Source organism: Macrobrachium nipponense, chromosome 12, assembly GCF_015104395.2.
Source record: "Macrobrachium nipponense isolate FS-2020 chromosome 12, ASM1510439v2, whole genome shotgun sequence".
NCBI lineage: Eukaryota > Metazoa > Arthropoda > Malacostraca > Decapoda > Palaemonidae > Macrobrachium > Macrobrachium nipponense.
In genome coordinates, this window is record NC_087205.1 from 15,498,039 (window position 1) to 15,514,175 (window position 16,137).

A 16,137-nucleotide genomic window follows, 5' to 3' on the forward strand; every position below is an offset into this window, starting at 1 on the left:
TTCTGTACGTAAACGTTTTGTAACTGGCTTATAAACCAGTTATTTAATTTATTTGGTTTAAATGTTGTATGTTCTCTACCTGAAATTTTGACGCATCCAATTCTACACTATAGCAAGATTTAATAATTATGTACTTAAAATTTCTCCTCACAAAAAATACGTGTGTATTCATTAGGGGCAGTTCATGACTTCAACTTTCAACAGTGATCAAGAGGATAATATTTATAGAATAAAATAACAGGTGGAAGAATGCACACAAGTACCTTCATTGTTAATCACTTACCTGTCTTTTAGATCCCTTTCAGAATTTTCTAATTTGTCCCTGTATGCTGATAATATTCTTTCAAAGGGATGACGTACAACCTGAAGATTTAGAAGTGATTGTTAATGTTATTATTTTTATGTGGAGATAAGCAACACTAATGCTTGTCTAAAAAAAGAAGTTCATTTGCTGATAATAAATTACCTCCCTTTTCCTATATATAGGAGATTAAGAACTTGTAAATTTTTTTATAGCTATACAGGTGTTTCAGCATAAAATTAAAATGGCAGTTTAAAAAGTCTCAATGTGTACAAGAATATTTTTGTAGCTGCAATGAGATGCACTACATTTGAATACAAATGCTACCGATTGGACTTACCATAAATTTCATAGATGTAGGCATAATTCTCTTTAGCAAGGAGTTGGTTAATAAGGGGTACTTCTCACGTAAGAGGGCATGCTTTCCTGCCATGTCTTTAGAAGCAACATCCTTTACTCCTGCCAACTAGAGAAAAATATATGAATGTTACCAACCGCTCATAACGATGTATTCCAGTTCAAATTCAATTGTACACTATACAAAGGAAATTGTTCAATGAGACCACCAAGTTACATTTATACAAAGTACAAATTTAGTTAATATTTTTTTAGAAAAACAAGGGATTTCAAAAAATATATAGTGAAAGATATTGTAACTTCACATAACGACAGTTATGCTAGAGCGCTTTAATGAAATACAAAAATATGTTAAAGATGTAAAATAACATAATGTACTTTACCTCTAGGAATGCATGGAGCCAACTGGTACTAGCTGCCTTTGGAACCTTACACCAAGTTAGAGAATGTGCCCGGTCTACAAACATTTGATGAAATGTTGTCCTGAAATCAATTAGGTTTCATTAGACGGTGAATGTCACAAAGAAAGGCTATATAAAGTGAGAACAAAAGTTATTTTCTGAATATAAAGTGCATTAACTTTAGTGTGGGATACACTACAAACTTACACAACTGTAGGTGTTGAAAGTTTAGGTAATACCTTCATACAAACTTTGTTACAGATTCATGCATTAAATATACAGGGTCTTTAGATACCATAGTTGCTGTTCATCCTCAAAGGAGTTACACTTATAGTCCCCCACCCCCAGGGCTCCATCAGACAGACCAGCCAATAATAAAGACTTGTCTTATAGTTGGTCTCCAGCAGAATAGTGCTAGTTAGCACAGTGATACAAATAAAGGATTCAGAACAGGAGTGCTCTATCTCCTGTCCTACAACGACTGCCTCGGCTTTCACTACTACTCACTCAGACAGATGTGGCCCTTAGAATGGTAGTACCATAAGTGCACCTCATGCGATGCACTGTAGACATTACTTAAGGTTCTTGCAGTGTTCCTTCGGCCTGTAGCTGCAACCCTTTTCGTTCCTTTTACTGTACCTCCTTTCATAATCTCTTTCTTCCATTTTACTTTCCACCCTCTTCTAGCAATTGATTCATAGTGCAACTATGAGGTTCCCTCCTGTTACATCTTTCAAACCTTTTACTTTCAATTTCTGTTTCAGCACTGAATGACCTCATAGATCCCAGTGATTGTCTTTTTGCATAAATCCTATACAGTATCAATTCAATTCAACTCACACAGATGTGAGGTCTTATAAAACAACAGTAAGACTTAGGATGCCATATAGGCACCATAGCAGTATTTTATGAACTATACAGAAAACAAAATGTTACTTCAGTGAACCCAAATTTCCTTAGAGGCCTGACTTCTTTGTTTATTTGAAAGAGGTCTGACCACTGTACAAATTTAAATGGGTAATCAGTAAAGAAACATGAGCTTACCAGAACCTCACCCTAAACTTGGGTCGCGACTTGTTTCTTCAGTCTCATGACAGCTCTTAGAGGACCTTTAATCATGACAGCTCTTAGAGGACCTTTAAATAAGGGTTTATGTTAAAAATGGTCCAACATGATACCCTGAGTCAGGTATACAACTGGATAGTTTCCATACAACCTTATGGTCACCTGCACTTGGGGCTGGGCTTGAGTGAATATTTTTTGTAGAATATTTTATTGCAAGTATGAAGAATTGAGGTAGTAAATGTTTGATGCAAACCATGTTTTGACATGATCTGCTTGTTTTTAGGCTAAGGCCACTTGACTTAAATGTTATCTAACCAGACCTTTAGTTTAATACAGTGTACTCAACTGGTAAACCCATCGGCAGGAAGATGCATATGGTCCTTTCCAACATATGCTGACTACACAGTGTAAAAGGACATGAGGACTATCATATGTAAGCATAAGGGATAATATTCAGGAACTTTATGATACAGAACTATGTAGCTTCTAAGTAACGAAAAAAAGTGCTAATATTGTCAGAAAGGTGAAGCTGCAACTCCTTTGAAAGTAGTAGGTTGTAAATATAGTCAAACACAAAATGGCCTATGGATATTTTGCCTCATCAGTTGAAGAGCAGACCTTCAAGTAATGAAAGTAACAAGAGACTGAATAAGATGAAGCTAATTTCCTCAGGGGTAGGGGCAAGTTGTTACCCAGACACTCCCATGAGGTAAACTATTTGTGCTGTGTGTACCACCTTTGGCAATTTTTCTGTTTGAAAGTTTAAAATGTCTGAAACAAATTAGGAAGACCTTTTTCTTTGTCCTGTGACAAAAAAAATAAGGAACTAGTATTCCACTTATATCTGCAATTCAGGCTGCAGAACCATGCAGATATATATACTATATATATATATATATATATATATATATATATATATATATATATATATATATATATATATATACTACGTATATATATATATATATATATATATATATATATACTATTTATCCTTTCTATTCCAGGTTACTGAAAATAGGTTGTAAAGATAATCCAAGTAAGGCCTAATGCGATGAAAGACAGTAGCTGTATTAAGCAATGGGTTGCCCTAGGACAAATGAGCAGGATTTTTACGCTTCAACAGAGATAATAAAAACATTGAAAATTAACATGCTTTTAAGACATTACTTACACTGAGAAAGTGTCTTTAACCTTTGAAACAAAACTCCCAAATTTACTAACATGGGCGAAATGGAATATAAAATTTAGATCAAAGGCCAAGCGCTGGGACCTATGAGGTCATTCGCACAGAGAAATTGTGAGTAAAAGGGTGGTATCAAAGGTGTAACAGTAGGAAATCTCGCAGTTATTCCAAGAAAGAATATTGTTAGGAGAGGGTGGAAAGTAAGATGAAAGAGGATATGAATGGAAGAATGAAAGGGATTGCAACTAAGGGAAGAACTGATGCTACAAAGATCCTCAAGTAATGCCTACAGTGCACTGAATGAGGTGTACTGATGGCACTACCACCCTTGCAGGAATGGGTAAAATGGGACATTTTGATAGGTATCTTAGGTAAAATATTTTTCTTGTACCCTATAAAAGAATTTAAGTGGTTCCTCAGTGTGAGACAAAAAGAAACTTGTGAGCCAACCCTAGAGTTCTGCAGTAAAAATTTATTATTGTGAACATGTTTGTGTGATCAAGTCTTTTTAGGGTAAGCAAAAAAAAACTTAAGGAGATAATGTTACCATTTGGGTCTTAATTAGAGTGACCAGATCAGCAGCCTTCAGGGAAGGTAAATTTCTGTTTATTACAATTTGTCACTAGAACTGTTTTGCTGTCTTGATACTATAAGAATAGGTTACAATACAGAACTGAAAATTCGTGGGGAGAACTCATTACACGTTTAACTACATCGAGAGGAAACCAGACATGTTATTGATGAAAGTTGAAGGTAAATCATCTTTTTACATAGTAAAAAAGTGACTGCTTCGTTTGGGGGTTAAAAATCACAAGACAGTATTGGAAATTACAGCGCCTCACTGGTGTGATTGGTATGGTCTTGGCTTGCCACCTTGGTGGCCGGAAGTTCGATTCTCGGGTATGCCATTGAGGGGTCAGAGATGTGTTTCTGGTGATAGAAGTTCACTCTCGACGTGGTTCGGAAGGCACGTAAGCCGTTGGTCCCGAATAACCATTGGTTCCATGTAACGTAAAAACACCATACAAACAAACAAATTGGAAATTTTGATTATGTTAATTTTTCTGTAGTTCAGCAAGGCTAATGACGCTTTTCTAGACTCAAATTAAGAGTGCGCAGATGAGTGACCCTCTCACCTTTTACTAAGCTGCCAAATTCTCTCCAGCTGAGACTGCGAAAGTTCTTTGCGATCCCTGGTGAGTTCGTCATTCGTTTTGCTTGTGTCAGTGCTGGGTTTCTGGGCAATTTTGAGAAACTTGGCCTTTGTAGTGTACGCGCCCCATGCTGTGCAGACCTCCTTCACTCGCGTCTTTCGACGCTGAAACTCCACCAGCTGGATCTCCTCCGAAGGACGAAGTGGCTGTGAACGAAAAAAAAAATGCACGTCGTTAAGAGTTTTCTTGTAATAAATGAAGAATGGAAATTATTAATTATAAAGGAGTTTAATGCAGTAAAATAAATGGTACAATGAAGTGGTAGATTCGTAATGTTATCAGATGAAATAGTGCGAAAACGTAGAAATCGATGTCCTTCAAAAAAGATACCCCTGGTAAATAATAATAATAATAATAACAACAGATAAACAAGATGCAAAAACAGTGTCAGTCTCTAAATACTCTTTTATTCACAATGAAAATTCTCTTCACAGAGCACAGAAAACGAATTTTCAACATACAAATTAACCATCACAAAAATACATGTATTGAGCGCCAATTTATCATTTATATAAAGCAGCACTGGTATGGAGTTGATTGCACACTGACCGAGAATTTAATATAAACCTTGCTCGATCCCGGGCGAAGGCTGTTCCCCTAAAAAATCCTCTGCTTCTGACCTAAGCAGCGACTCATTTAGTCAACAACAGTTAGTCGTAACTAATTGGGAAAGGCTTGGGTCTAGCAATCTCATCCGGACGTATCTGCACGTGCTAATAATAATAATAATAATAATAATAATAAACATACAAAACTATATTCCACATATATTTTCGTGACTGAAAAAATAAGAAATCCAAAAATATGAAAGCATGCATACAATTATGTGAGAGAGAGAGAGAGAGAGAGAGAGAGAGAGAGAGAGAGAGAGAGAGAGAGAGAGAGAGAGCTGAACGGTAGCCAAAAACCAGCACTACGAGTCTGTTTCAGTTTACCGTTAAAATGTAAACCCATAAAACTCTTTCGACAGCTTAAAACACGACCGGTGGGGAGTAAATAGAAAAAAAAACATCGCTGATGATATGGTGTTAGCGGAAACTGGTTCTCTGAATCACCCTGTGCTAGTTTTGCAAGTCAGGCGCACGGTGAAGATATGACTAGAACAAAGTGTCTTCATTGTGCACATTCTATTTGGATGACTTCATATTTTTCTCTTAAGTCTAAAAATGAATTGTCCTCGCAATATATATCTGAGGTCACAAATTGTAACGAGAATTTCTTTCTTTTTCCTTCTGCCAAATTATTTCGATAGCAAAACTTTTCATACAGAAGAAGTAAAATAACGGGTCATTCCAAAATGACGACATCTGCATAACAATTTACAGTGTAATTAAAATCAATGAATGGTGTATGGTAATTTTGTTCGCCGAAAATACTGAAAGAAACGTCGATCTTTCCTGAACTTTGGAAGTATTTCAAACAATCTGTTTCTTGTCATTTTCATTTCCTCCCATTTTCAACGAATCCAACTTAAGTCACCATCAAGATTTAATTACTAATCTTTTAGATAATTTTAATCACATTTTTTAAATTGTGATAAACATTCATTCGTACCAAACAAACCAGAATACTAGGAAATTGCTTAGGAACTTTTCCCAGTGGAGAATTTTCGCTTGCTCGGGGAGTAAGCCTACAAATTACTTTGTTGTTGATTTTGTTGGTGGTGGGGGAATTGGAACAACCTTTAAAGATCTGAAAAAGGTGTTTTGCGTTAAGTTAAAGATACAGGAATTTTATGATTTATTTATTAGAATGAAAAAGTAAAAAATAAATAATGTGCATGTTAAATAGTATAGGAAAATTATTTCTAATAAAATATTGAGTATTTATTCTAATTTTCGTTGGTGAAACAACACTCTATTGGCCATAGATTTTAGCACGCCCTGAGTAAGATGGAGGTCGGATCACGCCTTGTTCTTACTCTCGACACAGTGAACACCTCTGTACAAAGCTTTCTCTTGATGTGTAGCCTACTCTAGATTTTAGAATTTCGACAGAATTTCTCCTTGCCTCCTTGCAATCACTACTCAAGGTTCTTTTTTTTTTTCATTTTTTTTGACAATAATTAATTTGTTGATGCTTTAGCACTCGAAATGTAATAGTTCTCGCAGAATAATCGCGACCAAGACTTAGCGCACCAATGTCGCTGCTTTAGATTAAGCTGAACTTATGCCAGCACAGGCTCTTGCTCATAGGGCAGCCCGTAAAAGCGCACCAAAGAGAATAAATGCATAGATATCATAACCATGCATCGCTTTTCTACGTTTATCCCAGAGTTTCTACAAAACTCCTTGTGCATCGAGAGACGGACACGTTAAATCAATGCAATATATGTATATATATATACACACACACACACATATATATATAGTATTATATATATAATATTATATATTATAATATATTATATAGTTATTATATAGGCAATGCCAGGAAAATGAAAAAACGAGGACTGGCAGTGATCGTTTTTTCATTTTCCTCACTGACATTACCTTTATTTATACATAGCATCACGTTTTATATATTTCGTGATTAAGTTAGTATTCAATATATAATGCAATGCACACCTACAGCTTTTTTTCCGTGTGTAACAACGAATAGTCTTTGGATAATAGGTTTCATACTTTTGTAATCAAGCTCAGAATCAGCCTCCACACACCACTGGCCCGTATGAATAAAATAGAATAGAATAGAATATAGAATTTTGGCCTAAGGCCTAGCAATGGGAACTAAAGCGGTCATTCAGCGCTGAAACGGAAACTGGCAGTCAAAAGGTCTGAAAGGCGTAACGGGAGAAAACCTCTCAGTTACACTATGAAGTAATTGTTAGGAGAGGGTGGGAAGTAAGATAGAGGAGAGAGAATACGGTCAGAGGTACAGTAAAAGGAACGAAACGGGTTGCAGCTAAGGGCCGAAGGGACTCTGCGAAGAACCTACAGTACTCTAACCACCCTACGGGGATTAGGTGGCCGTGGATTAGTCAGTATATCCACTACCGACAGTCTCCACCTTCTCTTATATTAACGCCTTTTCTGACGGTATGGGTACCTTGGAAATCATCTCTTTCATGTTGTGATATGACCCAAGGCTGGTAAAGGTTGAAGTTCAGTTGAAAATAATATATAATCTGAGAAGCGGTCCACTGTCACAACAGTCCAGTAATTACTAAATTAACTACTCGATGTTAAAGATGATTCGTATGATAAATTACCCACGACTCGTGCGCGGGGAAATTCCAAGCAAACTGGGAGGATTATTAGTTCCAAAGAATTTCTCTTAATAACTATGACACCGCGGGGGCAAAGTGTACCCAAAATTGAATCAAGAGCAGATTTACACTTTCTGGCAGCTCGTCCGCCACTCGACATTTCCATCGTTTAAACGAAAAATACAAAAACTGGCATGACGGGTATGAAGGTAAGAAAATGATTTTGTTACAAGAAAAATGAATTCTTCAGAAGAGGCAGAAATAGAGAGATTTGGAGTAAGCGCGCGCAACGATTATTATAGACGCTCCTTTGATTTAGTCAAAACCGAGTGGGCGCGAAACTTCAGGTCTTGGGATGGCTATAACTATAACTTAATTCCGCTGGAGAAGACTGACGGAGTTAGTGGTCGGGGTAATTTGGAAGAATGGGCACGTTCATTTTGTATTAATCATTTATGACCTTTTACATATTCCGTGGGTGTAAGCCATTTCTATTTCCCAACGAAAACAGTCTCTGAATTATGAAGATGCGTCAATGTTGGTCAAAGTACAAATTATTTAGTTTTGAATACTAATTGTTTATATTTCTGTCAAAATTAACAAATACCAAGCTGGAAAAAATTACATGTAATATATATATATATATATATATATATATATATATATATATTATGAAGAAAACCAAGAGAGAGAGAGAGAGAGAGAGAGAGAGAGAGAGGGCGGTTCTGTTATTATCGCGAATATTTATATCCAAAGGCTAACCAGACACACTAGAAAAACTACGACGAAGAAGCAAAATGGCTAAAATACAGAGAACAACAGAAAATAAACAAAAACATATGAACGCAGCACAAATGCGCTGTACTTATGAATGAATACACAACCGACGAGCAAATTGCCCAATGAATAAATGATTGCATAACACCTAAATATATTCAAAATAGTCTCATTATCTGACATGGCCGTGACCTTCTACCGTTCGCGTGCGAATACTAATAATGCCTTTTGTAATCTTCTGTGCGAGTCTTATATATTAATACATATTCTGTTTTACTGCTTTACTGGAGACCGCTTCTTCGAAAGGGTAATTACTTCGGCACGCTTCGCACTTGCGTGGTTGTGACTCATAAGGCCTTAACCGGTTATGGTCATGAGGTCATGACCCAGGTACAGAGAGAGGTCCTGAATGACTGCTTCCTTCGTAACCGAGTTTAAGAAAGCTTTGACTGCTTAATGCACCAATTTTGCAGGATGAATAGCAAGAAGGGTATCAGAATAAAAGGTTCTAGATTCCGTATAATTTTGAAGATATGAGTGGTATTACTTGGAGAGAGGCATGCGATTAAGTACATGAATACATACGTACATATATATATATAAATACATACACGCACGCACATACATACATACATACACACACACATACATACATAAACACACACACACACTACTAGTATATATATATATATATATATAATATATATATATATATATCACTTATATGTCACTAAATAGCGCGTGACAATATTTTTTTTTCCTGTGGCCTTGGCTAAATATATATATATATATATATATATATATATATATATATATATATATATATATATATATATATATATATATTATACATGAGATTTGCGTGAAAATCGTGAAACTCTAGACACATAATATTCACGAAAGTCGTGGAAATAAGTACCTACCACAAGTGGTGGCTCCTTTGAAATCCCTAACAATAGAACGTGCTTTCGTTGATGTTATCTTTGCCACGCTCTCTTTTGCCTGCGAAATATCCCTAACGGAAACTGTGACAACAATTAAGGAATAAACTGGAATTATCCTTTTTTTCTCTTCTCTCTCTCTCTCTCTCTCTCTATCTCTGGTACACACACACACACACAATATATATATATATATATATATATATATATAATAATATATATACTAATAGATAGATATATATATATATATATATATATATATATATATATATATATATATATATTTATATATACATGCATATGTAAATAAACCTCAGCAAATTGTTACATCTTGTATATTTACCTTTATTGCTTTATTACTGACGTTCAACAGCAGACAACAAACAATATTTTCATATTTTACTAAACGATATGAGAGAGAGAGAGAGAGAATCTAGGTCAGTTCGAGTCTAGAATTCTCCAACTTAGACATCATCCCTAGACAGGTTTGCTGAAGAGCAGTAGTATTCACGAAATACTAGTCTGAGTAGATACTTATCGTATGCACTCAAGTATATCTTCGTATACTTAGGTAGACCCACACACTAACAATAGAACAAAAACAAAACAAGCAAACACAAATAATTAAGAAAAGAAGCAAATGCCAAGAATAAAGAAAGTCATAGCAGCAAGCAAAACGAACAAGTACCATATTTGACTTCGGATACAGGAAGACCGACAGCTGACCAGTCTTCACCTGCTGTGTGTGGTTATGAACACATATTTTAGAAGAGATAATAATAAAAAAAGAGAAAACATGAGTCGAAAGAACTGGTGAGAAGGTTGTAATTCACAAAATGCAATATCATGCTTGACCACCACGAGGCAAACTTGAAGTATTAAAAAAAAATAGGGATAGAATATCTTTATAAAAGCCAAAATCTGTTTGTGACTTATTAATAAGAAAATAGGTGCAGACAATATCGTCGTACCTATATTCAACGTTCCAAGTTTTGTCTGTGCTGTATAATCCTTCAATATAACATTTTAATAAGGAGCCAAGAGAGATGATATCAACTGATTAAACAATTATCAAATACAAGAAAAAGCAAAAACGCCAGAAATTAACTTGAACAGGGAACCTCTGAGCAGTAAATTGATTGTATACTTTTAGAATACTGATGATCCCAAGCACGGATACAAGAGGCTGGCTAAGCGTAGACTAAACGATCTTCCCAGCCAAATACAAAGCGTCACTGAAAATTGCTGCGAACCTTAAATGTCCCACGTAAACAGCAACATGACATCATAATTCTCTAAAAGTCAATTTAGCAACCACTTTAAAAGAAGGCACCGTTAAATTTGCCGAGTGCGAAAACGGAGGTGGTCTTCGACTCGGAATGAAATCCAGTTCTCCTGAATTATGACCGAAAACCGGACTCATGTGGCGATGACGGTGGCACCTGCCGGATGTACATGATTTTTGAGAAATTTGGCCCCATTGGCCATGTGCTCGGACTAGGGTCATACACGCGCTTAAGGAGAGAGAGAGAGAGAGAGAGAGAGAGAGAGAGAGAGAGAGAGAGAGAGAGAGAGAGAGAGAGAGAGATTTCATAGATTTTAGGCATACTGTCAAGGCCATTCAGCGCTGAAACGGAAATTGACAGTGAAAAGGTTTGAAAGATGTAACAGGAGGAAAGCCTCGCAGTTGCACTATGAATCAATTGTTAGGAGGGGGTGAAAAGTAAGATGGAAGAAAGCGAATATGAACGGAAGTACAGTCAAGGAATGAAAGTAGTTGCAGCTATGGGCCGAAGGGACGCTGCAAAGAACCTTCAGTAATGCCTACATTGCACCGCATGAGGTGCATTGACGGCACTATCCCCCATATGGGAAAAGAGAGAGAGAGAGAGAGAGAGAGAGAGAGAGAGAGAGAGAGAGAGGTACGTCAAAGCAACATTCAAGCTTGTGTCAACGATTGTCAAGGATTGCAGAGGGCTCAAAAACGATTTCATTTCATAATTTAATAGCATTCTTAGAGTGCAATAAGTACGGAACAAATGGTACATTGTTCTCTTCGCTATTTTATTTTACTATTATACTTTTACGTAATTACTGAACATGAGATGTATTCGGCATACAAGTCTACACATCAAGAAAGTGTATGTGAGGAGTAACCAAGCGTCCTTTGAATATTCTTGCAAATGTCATCATCCAGTAATTAAGTACGTTTTCATAATGAAGTTAATAATATTTACTGAAAACTTAACTAGTATATATAACTCTAAGATGAAGATTTAATTTGGAGTATTCAGATGAAACCTTCGAAGCAATGACGCTCCTCCCTTGCATAATATATAACGTTCTTGTAAATTGCTATAAACCTTAAAAAAAAAAAAAAAAAAAAAAAAAAAAAAAAAAAAAAAAAAAACAAAAAAAAAAAAAAAAAAAAAAAAAAAAAAAAAAAAAAAAAATAATAATAATAATAATAATAATAATAATATAATAATAATAATAATAATAATAAGTAAGAAAAGTGATGGACTCCTAAGGAGGCAGGTTGCAACCCGGAACCCCACACTATAAATACCACCCAGTCGAATGGGAGGACTGTGATAGAGCACACACACACACACACAACACACACACACACAAATAATAATAATAATAATAATAATAATAATAATAATAATAATAATAATAATAATAATAATAATAATAATAATTTTACTTTGAATAAAGCTTAATATAAATTGTTAAAAAAAAAGTTGGCCCAAGAGACTACATTCATTATTTTTTAAAAAAAATTAATAAACTTACCGGGGAAAAAAATAACAAACCATAGTCTAGCGTAAGCAGCAATGCGTCATAATATGTCTCTTAAAGCCAACTCAGCAAGCACTTTAAAAGACTGAGAGTAAGGCAGGGGACGTTGGAGCAACCGCCTGTGGCAATTTGCGACAGAAACGCCCCCCGACGCAAGCAGAGGAGACCTCTGCCCCTCCCGTTTTGCGGAAGATTTACGTCGACGTTAACAGGCTCCCGGATGGAGACACCGTTAAATTTGCCGAGTGCGAAAATGGAGGAGGTCTTCACCTCGAAATGAAATCCAGTTCTCCTACATTACGACCGAAAACCGGACTCGTAGGGAAGACGGTGGCACCTGCCGGTTGTTCATGACTTTTGGGAAATTTGTCCCTACAGGCATGTGCGCGGGCTTAGGGTCATGCGCGCACTTATGGAGAGAGAGAGAGAGAGAGAGAGAGAGAGAAATTACGTCATGTCAACTTTGTCTGCCGCTGGATCACCGGTTATCACAAATTTCAGAGTAATCAAAATTAATTTAATTATTTTTTTACAGTATTTTCCTAGATCAAATGGTATACAGTCATTTTTTTGCAATTATGGTAGGGTATTATTTTTTAATAAGGAATTATACCTTTACGAAACTATTCATCTTGCGATAGAATTTAGGCAATACAACTCCACATGAAGAAAAAAAAGTGTACGTGAAGATTAATAAGTCTTTTATCTTTTCTCTCAATTGTCGTCATTAAGTTAACGTCCTAAATAAAAAAAATAATAAACAATGTACACTGAAATGTTCACTCTATAAATATAATTTTATTTTCTGGAACATCGAACACAAAACAAAATTAAGTCCCAGAGGCGAGTTTTGCAATGATTTCCTGCAATCTTGGCGAGATTGGGTCATTAATTGGAAAAATTTTTAGTCAGTATAAAAGTATGGTCTTACTCTCTATATTTACGAGTCGTACTTCTCAGGATTATTTTGTGACCCACTGGAGTTTACTCCTACGGCCTGACACAAAGTTCTGACACACTAAAGAAACGAATGTTCATTTAAAATTTTATATATTCGCTCTGCTAAATTTCATGTCAGCGAGTCTCCTTTTATTGAAGAGTGCACTACTCTTTACCAGACAATATTCTTCGATATATCCACAGACCTACAAAAGTGGGGCATACATTTTTTTTATTGAGAAATTTGGCGTTGTTATAGTCTTCTGAAGGTCCCTTTTCTCTTTGTGAGGGAAGAATGCATTGCGTTATGTAATCGTTTGCATACTGATTTACTTTTTGTAAGTATATATAAAGTTCTTGTGCTGATATGCCCTTTCACCCTCTGAAGTTCTTTCACAAAGAAACTTGACACTGATAATTTCATAACTGCCATGTCCTCAGGTCAACAAGTTCAAGAGAAAGTTAATGTTTTACTTTCAGCAATTCATCAATGTTATTCAAGACTGCGGATTCTCTCATACATCACTTAAATTTGTATTTTTTTAGAGAATAATTTATATGTTTGGTCTTGCTAAAAGATAACAATCTTGAAGCGATGTCGTGACTGTGTCTTCGTTGTGGTTTCTGAGTAGAAATTATGTCCTGAATTACCTTAAAATTAACATGAAGCTTACAACTTTCTATATCAATGACAAAGAGAGAGAGAGAGAGAGAGAGAGAGAGAGAGAGAGAGAGAGAGAGAGAGAGAGAGAGGTTGTAAAGCTTATCAAAGAAGCAAAAGCGTATAAGGGAACCTTCGTTGATAAAATAAGCGCATTTTCATCCAGAGGTCAAAAAGGCAGGTAGCCCATAGCTCTTATCTAGCCCAGGTCCAAATCAAGCAAGAATAATAGAAGCTGAAGGGAATACGAAAAGGAAGAAAGCAATAAACTTGCCTCTTGAAGGAATGAAGTTACGACTGACGGAAAACAGAACTCCCGGTTTTTTTTTTTTTTTTTTTTTTTTTTTTTTTTTTTTTTTTTTTTTTTTTTTTTTTTTTTTTTTTTTTTTGCACTCAAGACAGTGCGTGCCGCTGGGGACTTTCTTAGCCAGTTTTCGAACTGTAACCTGTTAAAATAACACGTCTTTAAGAGCTGATATCCTTCGAACTGATAAGACGGGTTTAGGATGTCTTCCGGTGGTTTCTTCCTTCGATCTCAGCTGAGATCGATGACCTCTGCTACCGTTTGGACGTGTTTTTAATTAATCATGTTGAACAAATCCTTACGATCTTCTCCCGGTTAACGAGCTACGAGACGGCGCTTCAAAGTTTTGCCTCGGAATATTTTGAGGACGAGAGGTGCTCTCTCTCAAGTTAACGTACATGTGTGTGTGTGTGTATCTAAGTCGAGAAGCATAGAATTAAAATAAAATCTAATTTTCCCCTATGCACACGTTAGTATTTTCCGTCAGCTTTCATTCCGAACAGCAAAACCTCAAAAGCCTGAGAAATTTATCACAGCATCAAACAAACCTTCTTCCTTTGAAACATAAGCTCAACTTTCCCAAGACTTCACATAAAGAAGCAATAAGTTGCTTCCGAACAGAAGCAACTTAGGCATCTTATTTCGAATAAAGGTTTTTTTTTTTAAGATACAAAATAAATAAATAAATAAATAAATAAATAAATAAATAAATAAATAAATAAATAAATAAATAAATAAATAAATAAATAAAGGCTTACGAATCAGAATCGAAGACAAAGCGTTAATTCTAACGACCCAAACCTTGTTTAAAAGCACAGGACTCAACGCCTCTGCCTTGGCAAACAACCGTTCCTTCACAATCTCTGGACGAGGTCATTAGCAGGCAAGACTCGACACTCGACACCTACACCCGAGTGGCAGTAAAATCTTTCTTACGAAGCATCTGATAAGTAGTTTTCCTCATCGAATGTGGGAGTTTTTTCTTCTAAGATCTCCTATCGGATATCGCGTCCCCACTGACCAGAGCGTTGGTTCTCAACCAAAGAGGGAATTTCCCCCAGGGAGAATTTCAGTTTTAGGGGGGAGGGGGGGAATTGAGACCACAGAATGGCAGGCTCAAACTGGCTCTAAGACAACACAAAAAGCAGAGAGGTTACGATGGCCATTTTCTCCGCCAGTTTGTGTTTGTGTTAGTATTTCGTTGCATATTATTTGGAATGCACCTTTTGAGGCAGACAATTTTGGAAAGGGGGGGTTGGGGTTGGGGGGGATGGCATTCTGACATATGGTGAAAGGGTGCAAGGGCCAAAAAAGGTTGAGAAGCATTGATCTAGAGAACTGATAGATAGAAATTCCATGGCATCAGCTGCTTCATGAGCTGTCACAGAAGTCTCACCAGTAATGCGTTAAATACACCAAATGAGTCGTGCCATTTCCTTGCCTATGCGTTCGCGCTTCTTAGTTTTAATTTCCATGCTTACACCTCCCAATCCATTTAGTTCCCACTTAGGCTCCTTTCTTATCTTTCCTCCAAGACTCCAGGATAAGGTTACTCAAACGTCTGACCAATTAATTCTCTCCTCCTTCAGTCCCTTATCTTGACCAAAAAGGAATAAAGACCCACGTGTATGTACGCTCTAACAATGATCCTCGAAAATTTACAGCCTACCCATCAAAAGCCGAACATAATTATAAAACAAGTATACAGAAGCCGATAATTGCATGGCCGCTTGGTCATTAAAATGGCTCTTATTGCACTACAAACCCGAGACTGCACGACGCTAACACTTGTCGTCTCCGTCCGTCTGTGTTGGGGAGGTTGTAAATGAAATACTCGCGGAGAATTTTCTTGTCATTAAAAGACCAACCACCTCGTTATATTGTCTTCTTTTTTGAAGCCTCCAACCAGAACTGTACCACCACACCTAACACGTTCAACCAGACTCATTAAAAATGTTCACAGGTTTTGTCGGATTCA

General features: G+C 36.3%; 1 protein-coding gene across 2 annotated transcripts in view; it reads right to left on the bottom strand.

Annotated features, from left to right (window-relative positions):
- LOC135224358 (carbohydrate sulfotransferase 11-like) overlaps positions 1 to 16,137 on the bottom strand; it is a 111,286-nt gene that overhangs the window by 2,425 nt on the left and 92,724 nt on the right. For both annotated transcript variants that reach the window (XM_064263283.1, XM_064263284.1), the window contains exons 3-6: positions 4,447 to 4,670; positions 1,042 to 1,141; positions 642 to 767; positions 284 to 363 (exon numbers count right to left, since the gene is read on the bottom strand). In XM_064263283.1, the coding sequence (XP_064119353.1) occupies positions 284 to 363; positions 642 to 767; positions 1,042 to 1,141; positions 4,447 to 4,670 (530 nt within the window). The remainder of the gene's footprint in view (positions 1 to 283; positions 364 to 641; positions 768 to 1,041; positions 1,142 to 4,446; positions 4,671 to 16,137) is intronic.